At 33.2% G+C, this 25191-nt stretch overlaps 11 protein-coding genes across 11 annotated transcripts; 5 read left to right on the plus strand and 6 right to left on the minus strand.

Annotated features, from left to right (window-relative positions):
- Positions 1 to 168: 168 nt before the first annotated feature.
- Positions 169 to 3901, plus strand: BX664DRAFT_106907 (uncharacterized protein; the record flags this gene model as incomplete). The annotated part of the gene is made up of 4 exons (XM_051539685.1): positions 169 to 264; positions 366 to 1784; positions 1865 to 2953; positions 3045 to 3901. Coding segments are annotated over 4 exons (3063 nt in total), but the record flags the coding sequence as incomplete, so codon positions are not given.
- A 100-nt stretch (positions 3902 to 4001) lies between these two features.
- Positions 4002 to 6331, minus strand: BX664DRAFT_278374 (uncharacterized protein). The gene is made up of 5 exons (XM_051541402.1): positions 6129 to 6331; positions 5875 to 5979; positions 5689 to 5800; positions 5124 to 5583; positions 4002 to 5021 (listed from the first exon to the last, which is right to left on the minus strand). The coding sequence occupies exons 1-5, from the start codon at positions 6248 to 6250 to the stop codon at positions 4093 to 4095; spliced, it is 1728 nt and encodes a 575-aa protein (XP_051401868.1). The 5' UTR covers positions 6251 to 6331; the 3' UTR covers positions 4002 to 4092.
- A 148-nt stretch (positions 6332 to 6479) lies between these two features.
- Positions 6480 to 7065, plus strand: BX664DRAFT_329662 (DAD/Ost2). The gene is made up of 3 exons (XM_051544834.1): positions 6480 to 6712; positions 6780 to 6843; positions 6911 to 7065. Exons 1-3 carry the CDS (start codon positions 6505 to 6507, stop codon positions 6975 to 6977), a joined length of 339 nt encoding a protein of 112 aa, XP_051401869.1. The 5' UTR covers positions 6480 to 6504; the 3' UTR covers positions 6978 to 7065.
- A 189-nt stretch (positions 7066 to 7254) lies between these two features.
- BX664DRAFT_329667 (transcription initiation factor IIF, beta subunit-domain-containing protein) lies at positions 7255 to 8615 on the plus strand. Its single transcript, XM_051544835.1, has 6 exons — positions 7255 to 7422; positions 7482 to 7561; positions 7646 to 7670; positions 7753 to 7864; positions 7940 to 8142; positions 8195 to 8615. The coding sequence occupies exons 1-6, from the start codon at positions 7285 to 7287 to the stop codon at positions 8546 to 8548; spliced, it is 912 nt and encodes a 303-aa protein (XP_051401870.1). The 5' UTR covers positions 7255 to 7284; the 3' UTR covers positions 8549 to 8615.
- A 360-nt stretch (positions 8616 to 8975) lies between these two features.
- On the plus strand, positions 8976 to 11491 carry BX664DRAFT_278381 (uncharacterized protein; the record flags this gene model as incomplete). Its single annotated transcript, XM_051541403.1, has 4 exons — positions 8976 to 9664; positions 9870 to 10045; positions 10304 to 10576; positions 10730 to 11491. 4 exons carry the CDS (start codon positions 8976 to 8978, stop codon positions 11209 to 11211), a joined length of 1620 nt encoding a protein of 539 aa, XP_051401871.1. The 3' UTR covers positions 11212 to 11491.
- Positions 11492 to 14771: 3280 nt separating this feature from the next.
- On the minus strand, positions 14772 to 16310 carry BX664DRAFT_329674 (ataxin 3 variant ref). The gene is made up of 8 exons (XM_051544836.1): positions 16241 to 16310; positions 16120 to 16154; positions 16000 to 16013; positions 15741 to 15865; positions 15572 to 15657; positions 15452 to 15490; positions 15252 to 15373; positions 14772 to 15157 (listed from the first exon to the last, which is right to left on the minus strand). The coding sequence occupies exons 1-8, from the start codon at positions 16271 to 16273 to the stop codon at positions 14865 to 14867; spliced, it is 747 nt and encodes a 248-aa protein (XP_051401872.1). The 5' UTR covers positions 16274 to 16310; the 3' UTR covers positions 14772 to 14864.
- Positions 16311 to 16833: 523 nt separating this feature from the next.
- Positions 16834 to 18398, minus strand: BX664DRAFT_329677 (cAMP dependent protein kinase regulatory subunit). The gene is made up of 3 exons (XM_051544837.1): positions 18085 to 18398; positions 17238 to 18011; positions 16834 to 17149 (listed from the first exon to the last, which is right to left on the minus strand). The coding sequence occupies exons 1-3, from the start codon at positions 18317 to 18319 to the stop codon at positions 16977 to 16979; spliced, it is 1182 nt and encodes a 393-aa protein (XP_051401873.1). The 5' UTR covers positions 18320 to 18398; the 3' UTR covers positions 16834 to 16976.
- Positions 18399 to 18898: 500 nt separating this feature from the next.
- Positions 18899 to 20103, minus strand: BX664DRAFT_259342 (uncharacterized protein; the record flags this gene model as incomplete). Its single annotated transcript, XM_051540583.1, has 4 exons — positions 18899 to 18999; positions 19080 to 19320; positions 19389 to 19947; positions 20021 to 20103. 4 exons carry the CDS (start codon positions 20101 to 20103, stop codon positions 18899 to 18901), a joined length of 984 nt encoding a protein of 327 aa, XP_051401874.1.
- Positions 19793 to 20846, minus strand: BX664DRAFT_107027 (uncharacterized protein). The gene is made up of 4 exons (XM_051539686.1): positions 20717 to 20846; positions 20231 to 20662; positions 20021 to 20133; positions 19793 to 19947 (listed from the first exon to the last, which is right to left on the minus strand). Exons 1-3 carry the CDS (start codon positions 20807 to 20809, stop codon positions 20125 to 20127), a joined length of 534 nt encoding a protein of 177 aa, XP_051401875.1. The 5' UTR covers positions 20810 to 20846; the 3' UTR covers positions 19793 to 19947; positions 20021 to 20124.
- Positions 20847 to 21344: 498 nt separating this feature from the next.
- Positions 21345 to 23845, plus strand: BX664DRAFT_295166 (amino acid permease-domain-containing protein). Its single transcript, XM_051542135.1, has 5 exons — positions 21345 to 21428; positions 21483 to 21627; positions 21691 to 22384; positions 22452 to 22747; positions 22862 to 23845. The coding sequence occupies exons 1-5, from the start codon at positions 21362 to 21364 to the stop codon at positions 23703 to 23705; spliced, it is 2046 nt and encodes a 681-aa protein (XP_051401876.1). The 5' UTR covers positions 21345 to 21361; the 3' UTR covers positions 23706 to 23845.
- Positions 23846 to 24102: 257 nt separating this feature from the next.
- BX664DRAFT_329681 (uncharacterized protein) lies at positions 24103 to 24899 on the minus strand. Its single transcript, XM_051544838.1, has 5 exons — positions 24843 to 24899; positions 24709 to 24782; positions 24471 to 24631; positions 24340 to 24394; positions 24103 to 24223 (listed from the first exon to the last, which is right to left on the minus strand). Exons 1-5 carry the CDS (start codon positions 24851 to 24853, stop codon positions 24198 to 24200), a joined length of 327 nt encoding a protein of 108 aa, XP_051401877.1. The 5' UTR covers positions 24854 to 24899; the 3' UTR covers positions 24103 to 24197.
- Between the last annotated feature and the right edge of the window lie 292 nt (positions 24900 to 25191).

Raw genomic sequence — 25191 nt, forward strand, 5'->3', positions numbered from 1 at the left:
TTTTACAGTCGAAATCCTCCTTTTGAATCCAAAAATATTCACCCTTATTAATCGTTTTGTTTTTTTTTTCTTGTTTCTTTTATCTTTCTTTCTCATTTTTCAACTTTTTTTCTTCTTTTTCTTCTTTTTCTTCTTTTTTTTTTTTTTATTTACTAACATTCCCTTTCCTTTCCTTTCATTTCTTCAATACAATTATACACTTCTTTTTGTAAATATTATTTTATTATATATATACACACACACACTTTGTTGATTTCCCAAAAGGTGAAAAGAAAAAAAGAAAATCATCATCTTCTTTTGTCTTTTTAAAATTCAAAATTCATGCTAAAAAAAAAAACTTATGTAACTTTTTTTATATATTTTAGACACTTTTTCATATAATTCAAATGCCGACATTTCTTTCTTCTTCTTCTTCTTCTCCTTCTCCACGTCCATCTTTATCAGAATCAGCTTTACCTTCACGAAGAGTTTTATTACGTACTACAAACAACAATAATCAAGTTACTTCATCTACTAATGGCATTCGTCCTGCAAGATTCCTTAAACCTTCAACATCTTCTACTATTCAAAACGACAACAATAACAATGTGACTCCTAATATGGATCAGTTTCTTAATTTATTTGATGTTTATTCTCAAAAGGTTTATATGGAAGGTTATTTAATGCAACAAGGAAAAAAATACTTTGTAGAACTTTGTGGATGTACTTTATCTTTATGGGATACTGATCGACCTGGTACTATTGTCACTCCTGACTACATTCCCATCATGGTTGATACCAAAGCAAACCCTACTCTTCGTCAACAATTTACTTTAGACCTCTCTCACAAGAAAAAATCAATGTTATTTGATACTTTGGATCCTGACTCTTTGACTAAATGGATATGTGCCTTACGCTTGGCATGCTTTGAACGTCAATTATTACATCAATTCTTCACCCTGCACCTCTTTTCACATTCCGATTTGACTTGCACTTCTTCATCTTCGGCTGGTCATCTTCAAGTCCTTTTACCAAATAGTAAGAAAGAATGGAAAAAATTATGGGTCATCATCACAGATAACAATAATACAACAAACACTAATGCTACAACAAAGAAATCAAAGATTCTCGGTAAACAAGACACTGCCAATTCTTTCTCCTTATCTACTACTTCCGGCCCTCGTCTCGTGATATTGGATTCCAAAAAATCAAAAACTCCTTTATTATGCCTTACTAGAATTAATCATGCCTATGCTGTTTATCCTGAAGTACCCTCCTTGATTGCCCAATCTACTTTGATTCGTTTAGAAGGTGTTCAACAGGATGATCAACCTATAGATCTTCTTTTGATGGCGGATTCAAGTAAACATATGACTCTTTGGTTATCTACTTTATATAATGCATTCAATTTATATGGACGACCTCAATCCTTAATACAAGATCCAACTGATCCAATGGCTTTGAATTTTGGTGAACCTACCTTCAATGATAGCAACGCTGGATTTGATGTTAATCATCCTTGGTGGTTGAATACAGATGATGTGGTGCAAGATATGGATGTTTTTGCCTCTATGACCAGACTTGAAATTTATCATCGTTTGGTCAAAACTCTTCAACGAAAGCAATCAACTTCAACTTCTTTTCAACATGACAACAATGACAACAATAATCTTTCCTATCCTCAACAACGTGCCAATAGTTTACCTCTTATTACTGTCGAATCCTCTGATACACCAAGACAACGATCTACTTCTGATGCTGGCATTTTGGATGAACCTGCCCTTAAATCTGCTTTACATTCACAGGTACGTTTCTTTTTTTTTTTTAATTTGTATCATGACTAATTACTTTTTTTTTATTTTTATTTGTTTCGGAAAAAAAAAAGGTAGCAGATTCTAGTGATGAAAGTGACGATAATGCGGATGATGATGATGATGATGATGAATTGGATGATGAACCTGATAGTGACGATGAGCCTATTGGAAAAAACAAACCAACCAAACCAACCTCCTCTACCAATGCGTTTTCATCTCTCCTTATTCCTGATTTTGATTTTGGAAATGGTTTTGATACTGATAGACGTGCAAGTTCAAGTAGTAGCTCCTTTTTATTATCTGGTATCTCCTCCCCTACTTCATCAAGTACTGGAACTAGACCTTCATCTCGTCAACAAAAACGACAACAGCAACAACAGCATAGTAGTAGTGGTAGTGGAAGTAGTGGTAGTAGTACAACAAGTAGCAGTGGAAACAGCATTACTCTCAACAAAAAGTCTTCTCTTTTACCAACACCACCACAACCATCACCCACTTCATCCTCTTTATTTGGTGATTTTAGTCTTACCACCGATTTCAACAAATATTTGGACCCAGCTCTCAATAGTCCTTCTGCTGCTGATCGAAAATATTCTTTACCTTCCAAGTTATACAGTATGAACCATCCGAGTGGATTTGATCGAAGGCGTTCTTCTTGGGAAAATCAACACGATTTGATGTCAGGGAACCACTATGGATGGGACAACCGATCTCCACGATCTCGTTATTTGGATGAAGATTACCTATACCATGATGGAGATGATGAAGGCAAGAATGGTGATGATGATGATGAAGAAGACGAGGATGATGATGGTGAAACGGATGATTACGACCGAGATGGACCTTTGATTCCAGCATTGAATGATCACTTTGCCCCAAGAAATAGTTTATTGGATAATCATGCTGGTGAACAACTTTCAGCCAAGGAACAAATCGAATATGCTCGTGCTACTGGACAACCGTTGATTCAAGTACCTTCAAAACCAAAACCTCCCAAAGGTGGTCTTGTTGGTGTCATTTCGCAGCGTGAACAGAATAGACGTCAAGGCAACGGGACACGTGTCGCAGAACGTGTGCATCAACATCATGCTGATCGTTTTGAACGTGAAAAAGAACGGAGAATCTTAGAACAAAGACATCAACAATATATGAAGCATCAGGTAAAATGTTTATAAAAGGAAAAATGAAATAAGCAAGGGGAGGATATTTCTAATATTTTATTTATTTATTTATTTATTTATTTATTTATAGATCATGATGTATGCTGCCAATGGTTATGTTCATCCAATGATGATGCATCCATATATGACAACTCCTCCACCAATGATGGGTTCACCTCTTACACCCATGATGCCCCCCGGATCACCTTATTCAAGTACGAGTAGTCCAGTGACACCTACAAGTCCTATGCCTCCTATCAATGGATATCCAAGCAATGGTTATTTAGATACTCGACCTTATTCTCCTTCAGGTACTTATGTCAACCCCATGATGCGTCCTTCCAGTCCCTCTAGTCCATATCAAACTAGTGCAAGTTATAGTGGTAGTAGTGCTAGTACTGGTCGTCGTCATTCAAGACCTTTGCTTTCCGAAGATGAAGATGAACCTTTGTATTCTCCTCAAATGGCCCATCGTACCATGTCTCCACAATTCCATCGAAAAATGCAACCTGCTCCATCCTCCTCTTGTAATTCAAGTATTGGCCTGTAGACCTCATCTCTTCCCATTATACTATTCTTTTTTATTACTATCATTCTTATTACTATTATTATTACAAACAAAGATATTACCCATCATCTTCATTTTTATTACTACTATTATTATTATTATTCCACATTCTCATATCACATAGTCTCATCTTTTTTTTTTTATTCCCTCCCTTGTCCTTCTACGTGTTCAAGTAGCGTTTTTTATTTTTTCTCCTTTATATCCCCCCCTTTTTTTTTTAGTCACATACACACACACTCTTTCTCTTTTTTTTTTTTTTTATTCTCCCAATATCATTCATAGTACGATCATCCCCTCCCTATTCTAGTCTATATTAGTTTCTCTTATATATATATATTATATATATAAAATATATACACAAACATTCCCTTCCTAGTTCCTGCTGTTTCTAGACTTACATCAATAGGATATAAAACTCTCTCCCCTTTTTTTTTCAATAAAACTATATTTGTGACATATACCATTCATCTATCTCCAAAAAAAAAAAAAAAGGTAATGATTTTTATTTTCAAAATAATAAAAAAAAAAAATTAATAACCATATCACTGACTAAAAGGGGGAGGGGGTATTTCTAAATAAGATGCACACAATGTTGTTTAAGGATATCATAAAGTTTGTAATGGTCAAAAGGTTTCGGTAACAAATCAGACATGCCACTACCAATGTATTTATCAATATCCTTGTCCGAGTAATTTGCAGTCATGGAGACCACAGGTGTATGTTGATCGTATTGTCGAAGTCGTCGGGTAGCCGCCATACCATCTAGTTTCGGGATACTGATATCCATCAAGATCAGATCGTATTTGGTTGTCTTCATGCATGCCACTGCTTCCAATCCATCACAGGCCAAGTCAAACGCACATCCTAATCTCTGAAGACACCGCATGCTAATCCGTCGATACATCACATTGTCCTCTACTACAAGTACCTTGGGTTGTTGTCGCCATTGTGCACAACTAGGTTCCTCTGTTGGAATAGGTGGTGTGAGCAATTCGGCTTTAATCAATGGAAGATTGGGTGATGATGTTGGTATGGCTGCTGAGAAAGATGATAGTGTCGGTAAAGAGGATGAGGCTGGTACAGATGATGAAATCGCGGGTAATGATGATTCCAATATGGGATGATCGTGAGGATAACATGGTGTTAATGATGATGATGATGATGAAGTAGGGTAACTCTGATGATGTTCTGGTATGATATCCACTTCCTTTTTTGCCGTTGTTGTCAATGCAGTTGGTGATGATGAATCCAATGGCGTATTCATTGCCGTCAAAGGTGGAGTTGTTGAAGTAGTTTGTGATTGGTGTAGATGATGATGATGATGATGCTGTTGTATGGGCGGGGATATTAATGAAGGTGGTGATGATGATGATGTTGATGATGATGTTGGTGTTGTAGTATTGGGATGCAGCCATGGATATAATTTTAAACTTGGAGATTGAGGTGATGGTATAGGAGAGTCATCCATTGTTGTCGTTTCTTTAACTGGAAGTGATTTGTCTAAAAAAAAAAAAAAAAAAAAAAAAAAAAAAAAAAAAAAACAAGAAAAGAAAAAAAAAGAGGAATGATTAAATAGATCATGTTTAATCTATATCAACTTACTTTGTTGTAGTGGGTAAAGAGAATGTTGCTTTGATTGATTGAGTGCAGCATTTAATAGGTAATCCTTTTCTTCCAATTTCCGTTTCATTGTATTCATTTCTTCCAGTAAAAGGGTATCAGTGGATAATAATTGAGTCAATGTTGATTCCATGTTTCGTTGAGTTGTACAAAGTTGATCAATCTGAGCTTGAAGAGAATTCTGGATATCATGCAAATGTTGCATGGTAATAGTAGGTGATGATGATGTAGAAAAGGAAGCCACTGTCATGGCTGCATCAGATTCACTGCCTTGACTTGTGCCGCGTTGTTGATCAGTAGATGATGATGATTGTGACGTTTTGTTGATGGTAGATTGTCGCTGTTTTATTTGATGTGCACGACTAGAATTGACCTTTCGATGAATTTGTGCCAATAGATGTTTGCGATCTCGTCTAAAGAGCGGATGTTGAAACTCCCATGCCTAGTTGTGGGAATGATTTTTATACAAAAAAAAAAAAAAAAAAAAAAGGGTTATTGATAAAAAGTTCAAAGGTATTAAAAAAAAAAAAAAAGAATCATGACTTACTTGTTGATGTGTTGGAGACAATAGTTTATGATTATCGGTAAATCTAATCTTGTGAAAATCATACTTGTTGAGTTGTCGAACAAAACTAGAGAAGTTGCCATGTTTGAATCGTCTAATTTAAATTAAAAATCATCATCAGTAACAAAGGGATTACACTTCCCCCCTTCTTTTTCTTATGTTGGTTACCTTGGTAATATTGTTTTTGCAAATTCATTTGTATCATCAATAACAAAAGTTGTACCTTGTCTTCCCCAATGATAACAACTTGTTTCGTCAGTAGTTTCAAGCATACTATAATAATGATAATAATAATAAAAGATCCACAAAGAGTAAACAAAATGAGCAGATGATGTGAATTTTTTTTTATTCTAGCCTTTCCTTTTATAGTACTTTCTACTCTTTTTTTTTTTCGTTTCTATCTCTTTTTCAGTATTACTTACTTGAATAATTTCTGTATAAAATCGGGTACTACACCATCGTTTCTTGACCTTTGTGATGAATTATCATTTCCAGATATATTATAATTGTCTGTATTTTCAGTTTCTTTATATAAATGATCCATTTGGGTAAATCAAATCCACATATGTATAAGTTTGTAGTTTCAAAAAAGAACAAATATAAAATACATATATAAAAAGAAAAGAGAAAAAAAAAAAGGAAAAGAAAGAGAAGAAAAAAAAGAATATTTCAGATTTTTTTATTTTAAAATCATTTCTGATTTCAATATCCGCCAACTTTTTTTTTGTTGGGTCTTCAAATGAATTTTGTCGACGTGTTTATTACACTTTTCAATTTTTATTATTTTGTTATTATACCATGAACAATGTTACAACTGCCTTTCATAAATTCTTTTCAGCATATAAAAAGGATACGAACATTAGTTTGAAACTTATTGATGTTTATCTTATTTACATCATGTTATCTGGTATCCTTCAATTTGTTTATATGATGATCGCTGGTACTTTTCCTTATAACGCTTTCTTGGCTGGTTTCATCTCTACTGTAGGTAGTTTTGTATTAGCAGGTAATGTTCCCCCATTTATCAGTCTTTTATTGAATACTTACTCCTCATCTTATATATATAAATATAGTTAACCTTCGTATTCAAACCAACTCCCAAAATAAGGACACTTTTAAGACAGTATCTCCAGAACGGTAAGAAAACCAATAAAATAAAAATAAATAATAATATATATCTAACACGTCTATCTACTTTTTTTAGTGCTTTTGCCGATTTCGCCTTTTGTTCTCTCCTACTTCACTTCTTTTGTATTAACTTTTTAGGCTGAAAATAGAATATAGTTCTTTTTATTTTTTTAATCTATCCTTTAGTATTATATATATTCTTCAATAAAGTGATCATATTCTTACTTATAATTATTCTCTATATTATATATATACTTAATACATAAAAATCTAATAAATTCCATGCCAAAACCAAACCAAAATCTTCTCATCCAGTCATTTTCAAAGTCAGTTAGTTCATTGCTTCGGCTTCAATTGTTTTTTCTTTTTTGGTTTCTTGATTTTTTTTTTTCTTTTCCCACTTTCTCTTTCTTTCTTTCTTTTTATATACAAAAATACACATTATATATCATGTCTACTGAAAATGATAACCAAAACGTTGATGCTCTCTTTGAAGAAGATCCTGGTTCTCTTGCTGGTTTGGATGACGACGAAGACCTAGAAGATCTTGACTTGAAAAATTTAGATACAAAGATCTGGCTAGTTAAAGCAAGTATTACACCCACTGGTGAAATAGAATGATTTACTCATATTTTCTTTTTATTTAGGTACCAAAGTTTCTTGCAGCAAAATGGAATTCGATTGATGAAGAAAATGCAAACTTGGGAAGTGTACGGATATACAGTCAGTAAGTTGAAATAATTTCTTTTCTTTTTTTTTTTTTCACTCTCTCAAACAAATAGATAAACTTTTAATTTTTAATTCACTTTAGAACGCCACCAGGACGATCAAGTGCGGTATGAACCAAAAAAGAAAGAAAGGGAAAAAAAAAAGTATCCTTATACTGACTTTACAAATCTCTATTGTTTGTTACATTAGATCTCTTTGATATTACCTGAAGGTACAGAGGACATTCCAAGCGAATACACCATCAAGATATCACCAGATGAAGTACAGAACAGATATGTTTTTACACAAACCGAACATGGAGGTATAATAGAAGAAAAAAAATGGGAATTTTGTATAATGTATTGAAATCAATTTTTATATTCATTATTTATTTTAGGACGATATATGCGTGGCAAGATTCATCATGATTGTACAGCAACACCATCACAATTTGGAGCATATAGGAATATTATGAGAAAACGAGTACATGAAGCAGGCATGCCACAACGAACAGTACAAGTACTTGGACAAGATAATCAACCAGTATTTGCACCTGGAGCAAGTAGTACTATGCAAAGTACTGGATTCTCTGATTTTATTGTAGGTATTTATATTATTCAATATTACTTGTACTAATGAATGATGATTTTAGACTGCCAAACGACCAAAGACAGAAAAGGAAAAAGCAACTCGTATGCCTCACAACGAATTAATGGATGTTTTATTTGCAGCTTTCGAAAGATATCCCTATTGGTCATTCAAGGGCATAGTAGAGCATACACGACAACCAGCACAATATTTGAAAGAAGTCTTGACAGAAATCTGTATTTTGAACAAACGTGGACCTTATGCAGGAAATTATCAATTGAAACCGGAATTCAAACATAGGGAATCTCAAGCTGAAAAAGAAGGAACAGAAAAAGCTAAATTACAACAAGCATTGGTGGAAAGTGATGATGAAGATGATGAAGAAGATGAAGAAGAAATGGAAGAAATCAAATATTAATAGTTTAGATCTTTTATATATATATATATAATTGTCATCTATCAATAAATATTATTTATTTATATGATTTTTTTTTCACTTCTTTATCAACATATTATTTGTGTCTTTGAGGAATAGAAACTAAATTATATGTAAGCCAGGGCATGATTCTATAAAAGATTATTTTTAAGGTTCGAAGCACCGATGAATCTCATCCAATCAATAGAGTGATTTCCCCTTGCTCCTACTGAATTTCAAACAAACATTCAAAAGAGTGATATAATAAATTCCTTTTCCTGTCTTTACTTATTTTCCCTTATTTCCTTTTTTTTTTTTTTTCTTTTACGTTTCTATATATATATATATATTGATATATATTGGTTGTTAATATCATCTACTTGTCATCTCTAAATTCTTTTTTTAAAATCATATTGATGACGCGTATTCAATGAAGATCCTTCAATTATTACTTGGATATTACTCAAATCGTACTCCTTTTTATTTATATCAAATACCTGACTCGACCATCTTGTTATTCAAACTTAAAGATATTACAACCTTATTCAATGTCGCCGATCTTGCTTGTCATCCATCTTTAAATCAAGTTCCTCATGGTGAATGTTATACCAGTAACTCACAGCAACAAGAAGAAGACAATACTAACAATACAACTCAACACTACTATATCAGTGCTCAAGTTCTTGCTCGAACAGCTGTTGCTCTCAATCGTTACCGTCTGGCCGAATTGTGCAAACTGAAACCGAACGATTATGCTGCTGGACTTGCTGATAGTATTTTAAAGAATATCCCATCCTTTGAACGTACTCAAAATGAAACCTTTCAACTAATGGATATGCCAATGTCTCCTGTCATCTCTCCTGTCCCATCTCCCTTACAACAACGCTCAATTCAACACTCTACAACTTCCCTAACTACTACTACCACTATTACTTCATCTTCTTCAACAAATACCAATAGCACAACAAATGGTATCCAACAAAACCTCACCTTATCACCTCAAGTCAATCCCGTAAAATCGGAACCTTTATCACCACCTCCATTACGACTTTCTCAACCAAAAGAAAACAAAGATGACCAACGCCCTGTCAATCCAATGGCTTTGGGAAAAGTATTATGGTCAAAAGGTACTGACAGTCGATCTCCTTCTACTCGACCAAATACTGAGTAAGTTAATACAAAAAAAAAAAAAAAAAAAAAAAAAAAAAGGTATGATCAGTTATTGTTTACTTATTTTATTTTATAATAGTGATGATACATCCGCAAGTAATAAAAGGCAACGAACTGAACGCAAAGTCTTACCAAAACCAACTCATACTGTTAGTTCTCAACACTCATATCCAAACGTCATGAACAATCTTTCCAATGGTCAAGGACAAACATTATTAGCAAAACGACAAGGAAAAAACTCTAGACATTTGACCATTTTTGCCCCATCGTATGCTGATCCATTATCTGTGTCCATTCGTTCTGCCCCATTGAATTCCAACTTTCCCCAAGGTCAAGCAGGACAACCATCTGGAGCTCCAGGTACCTCTCATCCTCAGCAACAGCATCATCTACAGCAACAACAACAAATTCATCATCAACAACAACACCAACAGCTCTCTCATCAACAGCAACATCATCATCAACAACAAGTACAACATCAATCACATGGTGGATCTTCTTCTTCGTTACATCCAAACTATTCATCACAGCAATCTACTCGTCAGCCACCAAAAACTGCTAACATGTTGCATCCTGGTCATACTTTAGCTCCATTATTATCACCTCGTGCTGCACCTGTACTTTCAACTCATCAACATCATCAACATCATCATCATCATCATCAAGAACCTAAAACAACTGGCGGTACATTTGGGAAACAAGAATTTGCCATTCCACCCATTGTTCCTTCTCAACAACAACCACCTCACACGGCCCATCCTCATCACAGTACGGGTAATGGAAATCATGGTTATGCGTCTTCTCCGTCGTTATTTGGTCGACCTACTTCATCATCACATCACGCCTATTCAAAATCATCCCGTTTGGAACCATCAGCACCACACACAACAACCAATGGAACCAACGCTACCACAACATCGGCAGCAGCAGCAGCAGCGGCGGCGGCGGCGGCAGCGACAGCGGCAGCAGTTGGATCTGGTACCAACAATGGAGGTAGTTCATTACCTTTGACAGCAGCAGCAGCACCCATGCCACCACAAACACCTACGACTTACTCATTTGCAGCTTTACAACGACAACAATTCTTACAACCTTTCGAACATTTATTTGATACCATTGAAACAACGAGGACATTGAAAAGCACTTTAGATGATCAAATTCGACGATCATCGACATTACTGCAGACATTACAAGCATCATCAACTACAGTGGAAGGATTGATAAGAAGTCAAATCAGAGAAATGCAAAAAGAAATGACAGGAAGACTGGATGAAATTTTGGAGTCGATGATGAAACGTATTGGTCAATTGGAATCAAAATTGGATGTCACAGCAACTACAGAATCATCTATTACCAATGGAATGACAACAGCACCACTAAGGTCACCTACAACCATTGTCAGATCTCAAAATGATATTGGACCAAGTGAATATCAATCCATGTTAAATACTTTACTTGAACGTATAGATCGATTGGAAAGTCAATTGGACAAATGATCTCTTTTTTTTTTTTCTTATTCCTCTAGTTATATGCCCGTTTTCCTTCCCTTGATTTTTTTTTTACCCTTACTATTTATTGTTTCTCTCTCTTTTTTCTTTTTTTTTCTTAGTTTAGTTTGATTCATTTTTCTTTTTCTCTCTTTTTCTTATATTATATTACCATAATAAAAAACGTTCAATATCGGGGAAATCCCTTTTTTTTTTCCCACTTGTCCCACGCTTTAAGCATTAAAAAAAAAGGTTTCACTATTTCTTTTTTTTTCTCACACAACACAACGTTGCATAAAAAAAAAAATCTATGCAATTATTACAAGGCTTTTTTTTTTTTTGTTTCTTTTTTTCTTTTCTATTTTATTATACAAAAAAATGAATACTAGAAAATACTCTGTTACTATTGAAGATTGGCCTGAAGAAGAACAACCACAAAATAACAATTCTGAAGAAGTCTATGATCCTCATATGTTTCAATTTGGTGAATCTACCGTGTTTGATCATAGTCCTTCTCAAGACCAACAAAATGAAAAGAAGGGTTGGGTAAATCATTGATTTTATTACTATTATTATTATTCATTCGTATTATTTTTTTAGGATGAAATGAATACTATGGAAAATCTAGCAAGACAAGAGAAATTACAAGATGCTCCTTTGGCCATGAAAAATGCAAATAAAGTCGCTCATCTAGTGGAAGAAGATGTATTACAGAAAAATGAACCATCTTGAATCCCCCCTCTTGTGGCAAATATCATTCATCACATCAACCTATTTTCACACACATACATATACTTATATAATATCTTCTTCCAAACGGTTGAATAAATATAATAAAACTTTTGTATTGGGTTTTTATTGTTGTAATGAAAATCGATATACTATCTATCTATGATAATAATATAAATAATAAATGTCCATGGATGGATTTTTACCTGCTTTATCATCATCCAATCCAATTGTTCATCCATCCTAATACATCCTGTCGTCCCATAAGTATCATCCCCATCAAAATAATATTGTTCATCATATCGTTTCCCATCCTGCTGTAAATAAAGCATGGTATCCTATTTCCCGCCAATGGTTAGTACCGTAATAATAATAACTCCTTACCAAAAACTATATCCATTGTTTGATTCATTTGCTACAAACCAACTTTGGAAGTCTATGGTGACGAATGGCTGGTTGGAAAAAAAAAAAAAAAAAAAAAAAAAAAAAAAAAAAACTTGTTCTTTCTTCATATTTATAAGGAGATCCTTCAGTAGTCTATCCAAACACACTAAGTAGTTCATTCTGGTAGTTTGATATGACAAAAAAAAAATTGGTAGATGTTAGTAAAATAATAACATTTCTTTATTTTAGCAGTTAAGTAACTAACTATGTATGACTTGGTTCCCAATTCAGCGTAAAATAAGAAGGAAAAGCAACAAATAGAATGGACGCGCGTTGTCAATGAACCCTGTTTGTGTAATGTCTTGAAGTTCATGAGTAAATATATATATATTATCCTGGAGTTGTATTTTTCAAAGGAGGTGATGGAGAAGAAAGAATAAAGTTTTTTGTTAGTTTTTTTTTTCTAGAACTCTTTGTCCAGCTTTCACATTTGGTCCCATTTCATATTCCGCGCTAATGCAAAAAAAAAAGAGTGTACAATGAGAACATGATTCCCCTTTACCATCCACTTTTTTATTCCATCTCCTTTCATCTGTTGTTTCCAGACCTTTTTTTTCCCTCCTCCTTTTACTGAGTGAACAAGGAGTCCATGCAATTCATTTGAAAAAACGTGCTTTTCTCGTTACAAAAAGGAAAATGGGTTCCACTTCTATAAACGATCTTGTTGTCCGTGATGATTGTTGTTTTGATATCGACACGCACAGGTTCTCCTTTTATTAGGTTATTTTCTTTATAGGATCTCCTCGAAATAGAACATTAAGCAAAAGGATCATGATATTTAAATGATATGGTTGATCATCCATTGCTCATATCAATGCATCTATAATGAATGTATTTATTTATTTATTTATTTTAATCATCATCTTATTACATGATTTAACAACAGTATAAGTAAATAAATAAGATTGTCAAAATTCATGATTTGAAACCTTGCCCTTACAGCTTTTAGTGACACTTCAATGTTTATAAAATTGAAATCTCGACCCATTTCGGTATTTTATAAACCAATCATATACTAGTATCTTGTCCATCCTGGGTTTCGTCTCCCTTTTTTGATCCCTTCGCACCCTCTTTTTCTTTTTCTTTTTTTTATGTCACGTCTCCGAGATAGAACAATTGTTTTTTTTTTTTTTTTTTTTTTTTTTTTTTTTTTTGAGAAAGGATAGTAATCAATCGATAAAGATATCAATCAATCAAAACATTGTCCTCGGTATGAAAATGATATCAATCAAAAATAAGGACTAAATTGAAAGCCAAGAGATGATCATTTTGATTTATTTGATTACCTTTCTTAAATGATTACTGCAATGGGTAATATCCGAGACCATTTCAAAGATCACCCCTATAATTTTTTTTTTACTATGTCGAAGGTGGAGTTTCTATGACAACCTCGAATTCATGCATGATAATCAAGACCCAATCATCACAGGTGCCATGTTTCCCAATCCAGTTAATCTACTATGTTCCTAGATTCTTTCTAATCATTGATTCCCCCCTTTTCTTTTCTCTCCCTTTTTTTTTTTCTTAAAGCAAAGGAGCAATTCCCCAGAATAATCTAAGCCATTCTTATATTAGTGATGATTCAAGGAGAATCCTATTGTCAAAGAACAAGGAGACATGAATTATCATTAACGAGTTGCTCCTCTTCAATCAAAAAAAAAAAAAAAAAATGAATATAAAAAGGATGAATCTTTTTAAAAAAAAAAAATATTCAATACAACAAACATTTCTTTCATTTTCTTAGAATCTTCTTCACTAAACTCTTAATTTAATCATGAAGTTCGCTTTTGTTATTGCTGCTCTTTTCGCTGCCTCTGCTATTGCTGCTCCTTGTGGCAAGCGCTCTGATGATGTCAGTGTACCTGACACTACCTCTACTGATAACTACGCTCCTGCCACCTCTGGTCCTTCTGATGCTAACCTCGAAGATGAAAGAAAGACCTCTGACATTGGAGATGATAATGGCGACAATGGCGACAACGGTGATAATGGTGATAACGGTGATAACGGTGACGATGGTAGCAACTCCCAAACTGCCGTCATTGATGCCAAGCAACCTGGCAAGGGTGGTCTTGTAAACGTCGATGTAAGTTTTCCAGTCGTCCATCATCTATCATTCAACTCATTCTTTTTTTTTTATTTTTATTTTATAGGCAAGCGATCTCCTTGGTGCAGGTGTTCTTAGCCATCAATCAAAGACCATTAACCAAAAGAATGGAGAATAACTTATTATTTTCTTTTCTTGATATTATTCATTCTTGTTGATTTAGTCTATTCATCATTGCTTCTTTCATTTGTTGGTAGTCCCCTTTTTTTCTCTCTCCTCCCTTTTCTCTTTATTTAACTTTTCTATAAAAAGATTCTCTTTTGTTTCAATTTTTCCCTTCAATAAACATCATCATCTAAATCATAAAGCGTAATATCATTCTATCCCATTTATTTGATATAATATACTAGTAGATAAATGTACTAACTACAATTCCATTTCTTCATCCTCCGAATCTTGCTAATCGTTTCCGTCGCATATCATCCATTTGCTGTTGCCTTGAATCTTGTAAGCTTGCTTCGATAGCTTGAGCTAATTGCCGTTGTTCATCATCATTGTCATGGTATCCATTGCTTGTTTCCGATTCACTCACTGTATCTGTCAGTCGATATGCTTTTCCAGAGAATGGTATACATGCCTTATTTTTTTCTTGGACACTGGGTCGTGGTAGATAAGCTGCTTTTTCATCTGCAATACATTTGGGTAATATGCCACGCACCACAAAGATAGAATAACCTAAACATAAAAGATGATGATTAAAAATGATGATAGTAATAAAATAAATAAAAAAAAGATAAACGTAGGTAAGCGTCGTTTACCTTGCTCTTACCTTCATTTTGGATTTGTTGTAATAATAGACCAAGATACGTTTCACTTAAATAAGATGGTGCATTTTGTGTGCTGTTTAAGTTGTACCATCGCCAAGGCACTGCAAATTTTCGTAACGTGAACCTGCATATAATAAAAGGTCGATGTACGAGATAGATTAAGTTCCGATAATCTTCACAGTGTATTTTTTTTCTTACTTACCAATGTTGATGTAAATGACAGATATAAGCTAATTCGTTTCTAGTCAATAATAATAATAAAAAAAAAAGGACATCGAATTGATTACTTCCTATTTATCCATTCATATCTTATTTCAATTACTCTGGTGTGGTTCTTGCTTGTACTGCTTGTTCAGAAGCCCAAGGAATCAATTCCAAATCCCATACTGATAATGCTTGTTGGATCACCTAAAATACAACAACATTATTTTAGGATTTTTCTTTTTTTTTTTTTTTTTTTTTTTTTATCTTGGATCATTTCTTTTCGTTACCTGAATTGAAAAGTAACCAGAATCATCATAGTTTTCCCCTGAGACTGAGTGGCCACGGACCATACTTTCTTTGAGATCTAGTTCCCGTCCAAGTTGAGCCAAATCAACAGCCGTAAAGTAGTTCCCTATAGAAAAAAAAAAAAAAAAAAAAGGTAATCAAATGTGAGGAAATGGGTTATGTTGATAATTCGTATGATCATCGATTCGCTCATACGCACACAGAGAGAGAGTTAATCCTTTTTGGCTTTTCGCGTCCTACCTTGAAGCAAAGCACTATCATTTCACATATAAAAGAAGAAAAAGAAGAGGGAATCAGTATACAATCGTAGGATTGTTCCTGTTTTTCTTCTTCTTTATAAATCAAGTTTTTGAATATTACTTTAAAGCGTGTTGTGCGCACAAATTGCCTTCTTGCTAAGACAAAAATAAAGAGGTGGTTAGTTTGTTTTGTTTTTGTTGTCTGACAGTATCTAGTATTTACATATAATATGGTTACTTACTTTTTCAAACACTATATCAGGAATAAGATCCATGGGCGGTGAGAGAATAAAGAAAAGAAAAGAATCAAAAATGAACAAGTATCCACAACTATATTTTCTCTGCAAAAGTGAAAAAAGTGAAGTTGCGCAGTTTGAAATTGAAAACAAAGGATATCATCCATTAAATATCACCAATGTATTATCCATTAACTCTGATCACTATCAATCATCATCATCATACATTAGTGATATGAAATTCAGTGATGACTGGATTACTGTATTCAGTCTCTAGAAAAAACTCCTGCTAGGTTCTAAACCATATAACGATCATCTAACTGTTGTCATCGATCAAGAACTGCCATGACAATTGTCACCATGGTAATCATCAAACACAAATGATAAAAAGCATCTATACAATCATTGTCACTGGAATCGTCATAGATATTATCCTAATGGAAGAGTTCAATCCTATTCAATTTCTTGCAAGCGATGATATATTGACTTTGATAATCGCCGTCTATAGCGACAACTTAACTTGTTGAATTTTGACAAGGTAAAATCATTTGATCAAGTTCAGGGTCATTCATAAAGTAATGTTTGATTGATTTTTTTTATTTTTATTCAAGTATGTAAAAAGAAGGAACTTATCTAACGGTGTATAAAGAAAATTGAATATGAAGCATATAAACTAACTATGAAAACAGCCTAATAAAATAATAATAATAATAATAATAATAATAAAGAGAAGAAAAAGTATTTATTGATTGGCTTGTCTAAGAATAGCATGATAGTTCTCCGAGTTTCTTTGAAGGATATCCATGACAGGACCAAGTAACCGAGTAAATGCCTTTTTTCCTAAAGTAACGCATTTCAGTTTTCCATCAGCAACGACAGTGGCAGCACGAGGTTTATCATTCAATAAGGCCAATTCTATAACCAAAAAAAAAAAAAAAAAAAAAGTTAAAACTATAATATACCACCATCCTTAAAAAAAAAGAAATCATAAACAATTACTTACCACCAAAGTAATCACCATTTGATAATCGATTGACTTCTTGCTGAGTACCATCAGGAGCAGTTTTGTAAAAGATAGCATTTCCACTCTCAATCAAATAAAAGTTTTCACCAACATCGTTTTCCTTGATAACGACTTGACCATTTTCGAATTGAAGAGGTTCTAACGCATCAGCAATCTTATGACGTTCATAGGGTTCCAAGGACTTGAAGATAGGAACTTCGGACAAAAATTGATCATACATACGACGTTTTCGAGCCGTGTTTTCCATCAAGATCATTCGGAAGGCCACACGATCCAGAGCCCAGAGTACACAGTCAGAAGTGGCCACAATGGTAGCAGCACGTGGAGCATTATACATGAGCGCCAGTTCACCAAAACTACCCCCAGCGGTATATTCCGTCACTTTTTCACCATTGATCAGACAGTCCAATGTACCCGATTCTACAATGTAAAAATAGTCGCCCACTCCACCTTGTTCAATCACCTTGCATCCAGTATTCACCAGTTTTTCCACCATGGCATTCACCACATCTACATACTGTTCTTCATCTAAATTCTTGAATAAGAAATTGTTGCCAATGGCTGTACGGATACGTTCGCGTTGTTCATCTGTCTTTGGTACCACTGTCTTGACAAAATCATGTGTTGTTGTAGGTTGAAGTGACTCAGCGCTCACTGAAGTACGTCGTCCACGACCACTTAGTGTCGACATGGCAATAGTATGAAGATCACTAATACCGTCTCTAGATTCGTCTTCTTCAAACATGGATTCATCTATTAGAAAAAAAAAAAAAAAAAGAAATATATAACTATAATTATATATAATTATTTTTTTTTTTTTTTTTACCTTGATGACCAAATGGACTATTTACAGAAGAGATACCAATACCACGATGTTGAGCACGTTCATTTTCTAGTTTTCTTAGAAAGAAAGAGGAGCAAAACTGTAACAAATCATCAGGTTGTTTTTGTCGTACTTGTTGGTTAAGTTCGTTTAGTAAACCTTCGTATTCGTTCAAATTGAAATGATGACGTTGTTCAGTTGGAACAGCAAAAGGATGTATATCTTGTTCGTGTGACATTATCAAATAGTGAAAAAATAAAACAACCTATATAGAAATAAATATATGAAAAAAAAAGAAATAAAAAAGAAAATTGGGTGGGAAAAAGAGAAAAAAAAAATTGATCAATAATGCGCTGGTGTAGGGAGGTCGACGGATATTCAAAATTATTTTTTTGTCTCACTATTAAACGCGGATCAAAAAAAAAATATGTAAGTATTCATAAAACGGGGGTATACATATTTTTATATATATATAAAAACAAGTCAAACAAGTCAAACATGACCAAAAAAAAATTTATTTACAAAAAAAAAAAAAAAAACCGGGGGCTTGATCATATACGTGAAGAAAATAAGGTGCCCAAAAGAATACTACAAACTATAACAAATCCAACTAAATAACTAATCATTTTAACTAAAATCATATGAATTCCAGTCATTGTACGTGTGGTGTTCAAACTTCGTTGAAAAATCAAAGCCAAAAATTGATGAGAAGCAAAATCACCATCCAATTTGAAAGCAGGTAATATATTCAATAAAGCCAAAGCCAAAGTAAAGGAGGATATATATCTATATAATAAAAATATATTCAAATTAACTCCTATTTATGTTTATATATAATATACCTTAACATAAGTTCTGATCTATGAGGTAATGATGCTGGTAAAAACCAATATTTCGGTTGTAATATACCTACTTTCACTATAATATATAAAAGATCAAAATTAGAATTCCCTTTTCTTCTTTTTTTTTTTTTTTTTAAAAAAAAAAAGATACTTTACCACTTTCCCAAATATCTACCAATTCGCCTTCAAATACAAATACTTTATCTTGATCATCAGATTGATCCGTCCAATCTGGCATACGAGCATATACACGAACAACTTGACCACTTTGAGAAGGTGTATAAGGAGTTACACATCGCATGTTCTGTCCAGAACATTCATCATCATTTTCGCATCTTTCCGGATGTCTTGGTCCTAATACTTGAATAGTAGGTAAACATGAAAGATGTTCAGGTGTCTAATTGAAAAAAGAAATATAAATATATATATAAGTATATAGTTATAAATCCAATTTTTTTTTTTTACTTTGTCTAACATGCTTGAGGTAAAATCTTGAAAACATGAAATAGATGCATTCAAGGCTTTTCCAAATGGATATTCATCATCTATTTCACAACATGCCAAAGTGGATGGAAGTTTTTTACCATCATCATCATCATCATCATCATCATTGATCACAGCACAAAATCCAGGATGAGGTTTTTCACGACCTTGAGGATCCAATAAAAAATGATTCCAGTCCAAAATATTATGTTCCAATTCACGATCATCAAGTTGATATATCACAGAAGAGACAGGTAAATGAGGAGCCATAGGAGATTGAGATCGAACTTGTACAACACTAACACCACCATTACCTTCTAATGTTTGCCAACCACTAGTTTCTAATATTGATTTGAGTCCACCACCAAGTAATATCAAAGTAAATAGGTATAATACAACGTTATGCCAAACACCAGCACAGATGATTTTGAGTTGTCGAAAAGGAGAGAGTAAAAGTAGATATTGATCAGGTATATTAACAAATGCACCAGGGTAAATATAAGAGATAAAAAGTCCAGAGCTTTGAATAGGTACACGTTCCCTATAAGATTTCATTTTACAACAAAAGAATAAGATATATATATATATATATATAACTATATATCAAAACTTACGAGAAAGATGCAATCGCGTGGCCTGCCTCGTGAAATACACCACATATCAAAAGAGCCGTGAGATAGTAACCAATATGTGACATTGGTAAGGTAACACCTGGTATCTAATAATCCAAAAGAAGTAGAGTAAAAAAAAAAAAAAAAATTAGATAATTTCATTTGATTTTTAATGATTTTTTATTATTATTATTATTAATATTGTTATCTTACCATGGGTAAAAAGAGTTGGTCATTTTGTTCTTCTACTTGTTCAGGTTCTATATCTCGTTTCACCCATCGTTGATAATTATTATTATTGTTGTTGTTATTTGTTGTAGATAAGGTGGTAAATAAAGCTTGAGCAATGACATTTAATATTTGGAAAGCAGCTATGATCATGATCAATATACCACTTATCATGGCAATAGCACCTACTATTACACCTAGTGAGAACCACCATTTCCAAAAAGTAGGACATAAACGAGCCCATCGTCCAAAGAGAGAATTCAAACGTTGAGTTGTAAAACGTATTTGAAAAAGTTGAATATGCCATTCGTCCAAATGAATAATATCTTCTTCAGGTTGTCCTTCTTCTAATTCTGAATCTTCTGCATGAGTAGGTAATATATTAGGAGTGGTGGTTGAAACTTTGCGTCGTGGTGACTATTATATAGTTATTTTAGTTTCAAAAATATATATTTATATATATTTACTTACTATTGTTTTGGAATAAAACTTTGCAATAAAAACAAGAATATATATTCCACTCCATAAACATATAAATTGCCATAAAATGGAAAACAAATCCATGACAAATAAAAAAAAAAAGAAAAAAAAGAAAAGGAAAAGACTTTGGAAAAGACGAGAAAGAAAAAAAGGAAAAAAAAAAAAAAAAAAAAAAGAAATCGAGATTCAAACTCATCTTGTTCCTCTCCCCCCTTGGTTTCTTAAAGAATGAGCTTTTACGTATTTCTTAATCACATCAATTCATCTTCTTTCTTATCATCATTATAATAATATATCTCTTTATCAAATAAATATATATAAAAATAAAAAAACTTATAAGTGAATCATTTCTTTCAATGTGTTTTTTTGACCTTACAATAATAATACTAATATATATAATCATTTATGTTGTCTACTATCTGTTGATTCAAATAATATGTTGTGATCCTAATAAAGAGTCTTTTTACAATCTATCTTTTTTTATATGATCATCAAAAAGGATTAAAGTAGTTCCAAATTGAGTTTTAAAACTATGGGACAAAATTCCTTTTTAAAAAAAAAAAAAAAAAAATAATTTCAATCTTTTTCTTTCTCTTTTTTTTTTTTTTTTTTTTTTCTTCTTCGCTTTTTTCGAACATGGCAGATTCATCAAAAGCAACCTCTGAAATAGCAAAGTCAATTCATTCTACAGAAATTACAATAGGTAAACTTATTATGATTTAAACAAAACTAGTTAACTCATTTTTTTAAATAATAGACGATCGTCCTCCACCTTCTTTTGCCGAAAGTGAATTTCAACATATTCGACATCGCCAGATCGATCGCATCAATCCTTCTGTACTAAAATATTCCTCTGCTCCTTCAAAATATCCAAATTTAAGTAATGATTGGGAATTCGCTGGGTAAATAGTAATAATAATAATAATAATAATAATAATAAGACTAATCTCTTGTTCTTTATTTAGATGGGGAAATACTTATTATGTGGAACTAGAAGATAATACTATCGAATACAACAAACAACAAAAAAAACACGCTACATCATTACTTGGAGCATTTCGTGCCACTTCTATTTCTGGGAATGATCTTGTAGCATCAGTACTTTATTCTGTAGGTCCATGTATTATTCAAGCAGGGAAATATGCACCTATTTCAATGCTTCTCGTTAGTGTGATGATGTATCCTATCAAACAACTCATGACTGAAGTTATTACTGCTTTACCATTGAATGGAGGTACTTACAATGCTATGCTACATACAACTGCTAAATGGTTCGCTGCTGTGGCTGCATGCTTCTCTATTCTTGATTACTTGGCTACTTGTGGTGTTTCTGCTTCTACTGCTGCTGCTTATCTTGCTAATCAAGTCACTCTTCCTTCTGGTTTATCTACTTTGATCTTATCTGTGGTTATCCTTATCTTCTTTTCTTTGATCTGTCTATTGGGTATTCGTGAATCATCTTCTGTTTCTCTCGCTATCTTTATTCTTCATTTACTTACCATGACTGTATTGATCATCGCAAGTCTTATTCAATGGGCTCGTACTGGAAATGCTGTCCTTGTCGCCAACTGGCAAACACCTGATCCTATCGGCATGAATCCCGTTCACATGATCTTCAATGGTTTTTGTATTGGACTTCTTGGTGTCACTGGTATAGAGGTAATGATATATAAATAATCAAATGAACGATTGCTCATCTCTATTTATTTTTATTTTATATTTTTAGGCTGCTGAAAATTATATTCAAGATTTGAAACCAAATACTTTCCCCAAGGTGATGAACAATATGTATGGATTCTTATTTGTTTTGAATGCTCCTGTCACGTTTCTGATTACTGTGTTGGTACCTGTTTCGGTTGTACAACAAAATGCTGCAAGTACAATCTCTTTACTGGCTGAATATGCTACCCCTGGACAACAATGGTTACGCATGTGGGTAATGATAGATGCTGTTATTGTTTTATGTGCTGGAGTTTTAACTGGTATGATTGGCGCTATTGGACTTGTATCAAGATTGGCAAGGTAAAAAAAAAAAAAAAAAAAAAAAAAAAAAAAAAGATGGAAAGTGAACTCCTTTTTTTTTTATTATTATTATTATTATTACTATTTTTATTAATCTATTTTACATGTATATAGTGATCGTATTTTGTCATCCTTCTTTTTGATTCGAAATCGATGGACTGGATCATATCAATATAGTATTATTATCTTCCTTGTATTGAACGTAATCTTATGTCTTATTGTGAATGGTGATGCTACCTCTTTATCTGGTGTATTTGCTGTTGCATTTCTAGGTGTTCTTACCATGTATGCTCTTGCCAATGTGATGATGAAGTACAAACGTGGTCGTCTTCCTCGTATCGTAGATGTCAATCTCTCCACTGCTATATTCAGTCTTCTCATGTTGATTACGGCTCTTATTTCCAACATTGTGATTAATCCTTTGATTGCAGCATACTTTGTGATCTATTTTGCAGTTGTGGTTGTGATCATGATGGTGATGTTCAAGAGTGGGCTCTTATTGAAGATTAGTTATTGGTTATTTGATCGTATTGGAACCATTGGATATCTATCTGGTGTATCTCAAAGGTCTGGTCTATGGCTTGTCAAGAAAATCAAAGCACTTCGAAAACAACCCACTTTATTTTTCGTCAAGACGGATGAACCTCATATACTTAACAAGGCTATTATGTATGTCCAAGCAAATGAAGAATCAAGTCATATCAAGTTGGTACATATTTATGATCGATTACAAGATATTCCTGAACAATTAGAAGCAAATCATCGAATATTGGATGAAGTGTACCCCAAGATTCAATTGGATCTCGTATTTATTCAGGGCAAATTTGATCCTCCTACCGTTGATGCCATATCTCAACAAATGAATATCCCCAAAACTTTTATGTTCATCAGTTGTCCTGGTCCTAGCTTCAAATACAGTTTAGCCGATTTAGATGGTGTTCGTATTATTATGCTTTGATACCCCCCCCCATGTTGTTACATATATTATTCCCCCCCCCTTTTCTTTTACATCATTTAGTTTTGCTTGTTTTTTTTTTTTCTTTATCTTGTATAGAATATATCTCATATCAATATAAACTTCATCGATGAATGATTTCCTCAATAAATCAATATTTATATATGTGTTATATGTTTATATGTGTGTGGTTTGATTTAATAGCTAATAGAAAAACGACGATCATTACCTTTTACTATAATCACTAGCGACTCAATGACTGAAACGCAACCAAGAATAATCATCCAGCAAACAATTACATAAATCCATATGGAGTTTTCAGAGAAAAACTAATGAAGGTCAAAGGAACGGATCATCATCAATATTCCCCAAAGGACTTTAACAGCCCAATATATATATATATCATTCAAACAATAGAAATTTTATTCCAATTCAGGTAAGAGATAACAGCATAGTAATAAACAGAAAAGAATGAATCTATCTATCTAATCTATTTTAGTTGATCTTGAGAAGTTCAACATCTATTAATAAGATCATCAAGAGAGAAAAGTAATAAAAAAAAAAATTTAGTCAATATACTATGGCCCTACCAAAACACTTTTCTTTTTTTCTTTTCTATTTTCAAATCAATACTTACCGAAAATAAGAGTAGCAGCAGGAGGGATGACACCAGGAATACCTCTAGGACCATACTAGAAAATAGAGAATATATATTACAGGTTAATGTATACTGATCAATCATGGAAAGACAGAGAATACGAGACTTACAGCATAGTCAGGAGTACAAGTCAACTTGGCCTTTTCACCAACAGAGAGCTTTTGAACACCTTCATCCCAACCCTTGATGACTTGACCAACACCAATCTTGCATTGGAAAGGTTGTCCACGATCACGGGAAGAATCAAACTTGGTACCATTTTCAAGAGTACCTTTGCAGAGGGAAAAAAAAAAAAAGAAATTCAGCATTGTTATTCAAAAAAATACACCTTCTTTTCTAAAAACATACCAGTATAGTGGATAGTGACACTGTCACCAGCCTTGGGGAAGTTTACACCATCACCAGCTTGATAAGATTCAACACTATAGTTTGTAGTAATAATAAAGATGAGGAAAAGTTTATAGAATATAAAGTTAACTTACGTAACACCCATGATAGACAGAAAAAAATAAGTTTTGTTAGAAAAGAAAAAGAAAAAGAAAGAAAATTTTACAAACGCGTATTTTTGTTGAGAAGGGGGGTCTTTTTTTTTCAGATCCGCTTTCTGATCCCGGCGACCTATGAAGTCATTTATGAAGGGGGTTGGGCGCAAGCCTCCTCATTACTATTGGCTTGGATTCCTTGATACAGTTTTCATGCGAATTGAAACAATCTCATGATGTCATTTTATGTGTATATAAATGCAAATAAAAAAAAAAAAAAACTTACTTTACGTTTACAAAACAAATAAACAAAAGAGTGAAAAATAATGACTTCTCATTCTATTCGCAT

Source organism: Halteromyces radiatus (assembly GCF_025201355.1).
Source record: "Halteromyces radiatus strain CBS 162.75 chromosome Unknown BX664scaffold_3, whole genome shotgun sequence".
Lineage (NCBI taxonomy): Eukaryota > Fungi > Mucoromycota > Mucoromycetes > Mucorales > Cunninghamellaceae > Halteromyces > Halteromyces radiatus.

What these genes read in the sequence shown, in the direction of transcription:
- BX664DRAFT_278374 (XM_051541402.1), bottom strand. Translation starts at nt 6,250, where the DNA reads ATGGATCATTTATATAAAGAAACTGAAAATACAGACAATTATAATATA. An exon ending in TTTATACAGAAATTATTCAA is followed by an intron (nt 5,980 to 6,128) that starts GTAAGTAATACT and finishes TCATTATTATAG; the next exon opens with TATGCTTGAAACTACTGACG. An exon ending in TCTTTACCCACTACAACAAA is followed by an intron (nt 5,022 to 5,123) that starts GTAAGTTGATAT and finishes TTTTTTTTTTAG; the next exon opens with ACAAATCACTTCCAGTTAAA.
- BX664DRAFT_329662 (XM_051544834.1), top strand. Translation starts at nt 6,505, where the DNA reads ATGAACAATGTTACAACTGCCTTTCATAAATTCTTTTCAGCATATAAA. An exon ending in AGGTAGTTTTGTATTAGCAG is followed by an intron (nt 6,713 to 6,779) that starts GTAATGTTCCCC and finishes ATATAAATATAG; the next exon opens with TTAACCTTCGTATTCAAACC. An exon ending in AAGACAGTATCTCCAGAACG is followed by an intron (nt 6,844 to 6,910) that starts GTAAGAAAACCA and finishes TACTTTTTTTAG; the next exon opens with TGCTTTTGCCGATTTCGCCT.
- BX664DRAFT_329667 (XM_051544835.1), top strand. Translation starts at nt 7,285, where the DNA reads ATGTCTACTGAAAATGATAACCAAAACGTTGATGCTCTCTTTGAAGAA. An exon ending in AGTGTACGGATATACAGTCA is followed by an intron (nt 7,562 to 7,645) that starts GTAAGTTGAAAT and finishes AATTCACTTTAG; the next exon opens with AACGCCACCAGGACGATCAA. An exon ending in TACACAAACCGAACATGGAG is followed by an intron (nt 7,865 to 7,939) that starts GTATAATAGAAG and finishes TATTTATTTTAG; the next exon opens with GACGATATATGCGTGGCAAG.
- BX664DRAFT_329674 (XM_051544836.1), bottom strand. Translation starts at nt 16,273, where the DNA reads ATGGATCTTATTCCTGATATAGTGTTTGAAAAA. An exon ending in CTGGTTACTTTTCAATTCAG is followed by an intron (nt 15,658 to 15,740) that starts GTAACGAAAAGA and finishes GTTGTATTTTAG; the next exon opens with GTGATCCAACAAGCATTATC. An exon ending in TGTCATTTACATCAACATTG is followed by an intron (nt 15,374 to 15,451) that starts GTAAGTAAGAAA and finishes TATTATATGCAG; the next exon opens with GTTCACGTTACGAAAATTTG.
- BX664DRAFT_329677 (XM_051544837.1), bottom strand. Translation starts at nt 18,319, where the DNA reads ATGTCACACGAACAAGATATACATCCTTTTGCTGTTCCAACTGAACAA. An exon ending in TAGTCCATTTGGTCATCAAG is followed by an intron (nt 18,012 to 18,084) that starts GTAAAAAAAAAA and finishes TTTTTCTAATAG; the next exon opens with ATGAATCCATGTTTGAAGAA. An exon ending in AAATGGTGATTACTTTGGTG is followed by an intron (nt 17,150 to 17,237) that starts GTAAGTAATTGT and finishes TTTTGGTTATAG; the next exon opens with AATTGGCCTTATTGAATGAT.
- BX664DRAFT_107027 (XM_051539686.1), bottom strand. Translation starts at nt 20,809, where the DNA reads ATGGATTTGTTTTCCATTTTATGGCAATTTATATGTTTATGGAGTGGA. An exon ending in AGTTTTATTCCAAAACAATA is followed by an intron (nt 20,663 to 20,716) that starts GTAAGTAAATAT and finishes ACTATATAATAG; the next exon opens with TCACCACGACGCAAAGTTTC.
- BX664DRAFT_295166 (XM_051542135.1), top strand. Translation starts at nt 21,362, where the DNA reads ATGGCAGATTCATCAAAAGCAACCTCTGAAATAGCAAAGTCAATTCAT. An exon ending in TTCTACAGAAATTACAATAG is followed by an intron (nt 21,429 to 21,482) that starts GTAAACTTATTA and finishes TTTAAATAATAG; the next exon opens with ACGATCGTCCTCCACCTTCT. An exon ending in CTTGTATCAAGATTGGCAAG is followed by an intron (nt 22,748 to 22,861) that starts GTAAAAAAAAAA and finishes ACATGTATATAG; the next exon opens with TGATCGTATTTTGTCATCCT.
- BX664DRAFT_329681 (XM_051544838.1), bottom strand. An exon ending in CTTGTACTCCTGACTATGCT is followed by an intron (nt 24,395 to 24,470) that starts GTAAGTCTCGTA and finishes TCTATTTTCTAG; the next exon opens with TATGGTCCTAGAGGTATTCC. An exon ending in TGCTGCTACTCTTATTTTCG is followed by an intron (nt 24,224 to 24,339) that starts GTAAGTATTGAT and finishes TCTTATTAATAG; the next exon opens with ATGTTGAACTTCTCAAGATC.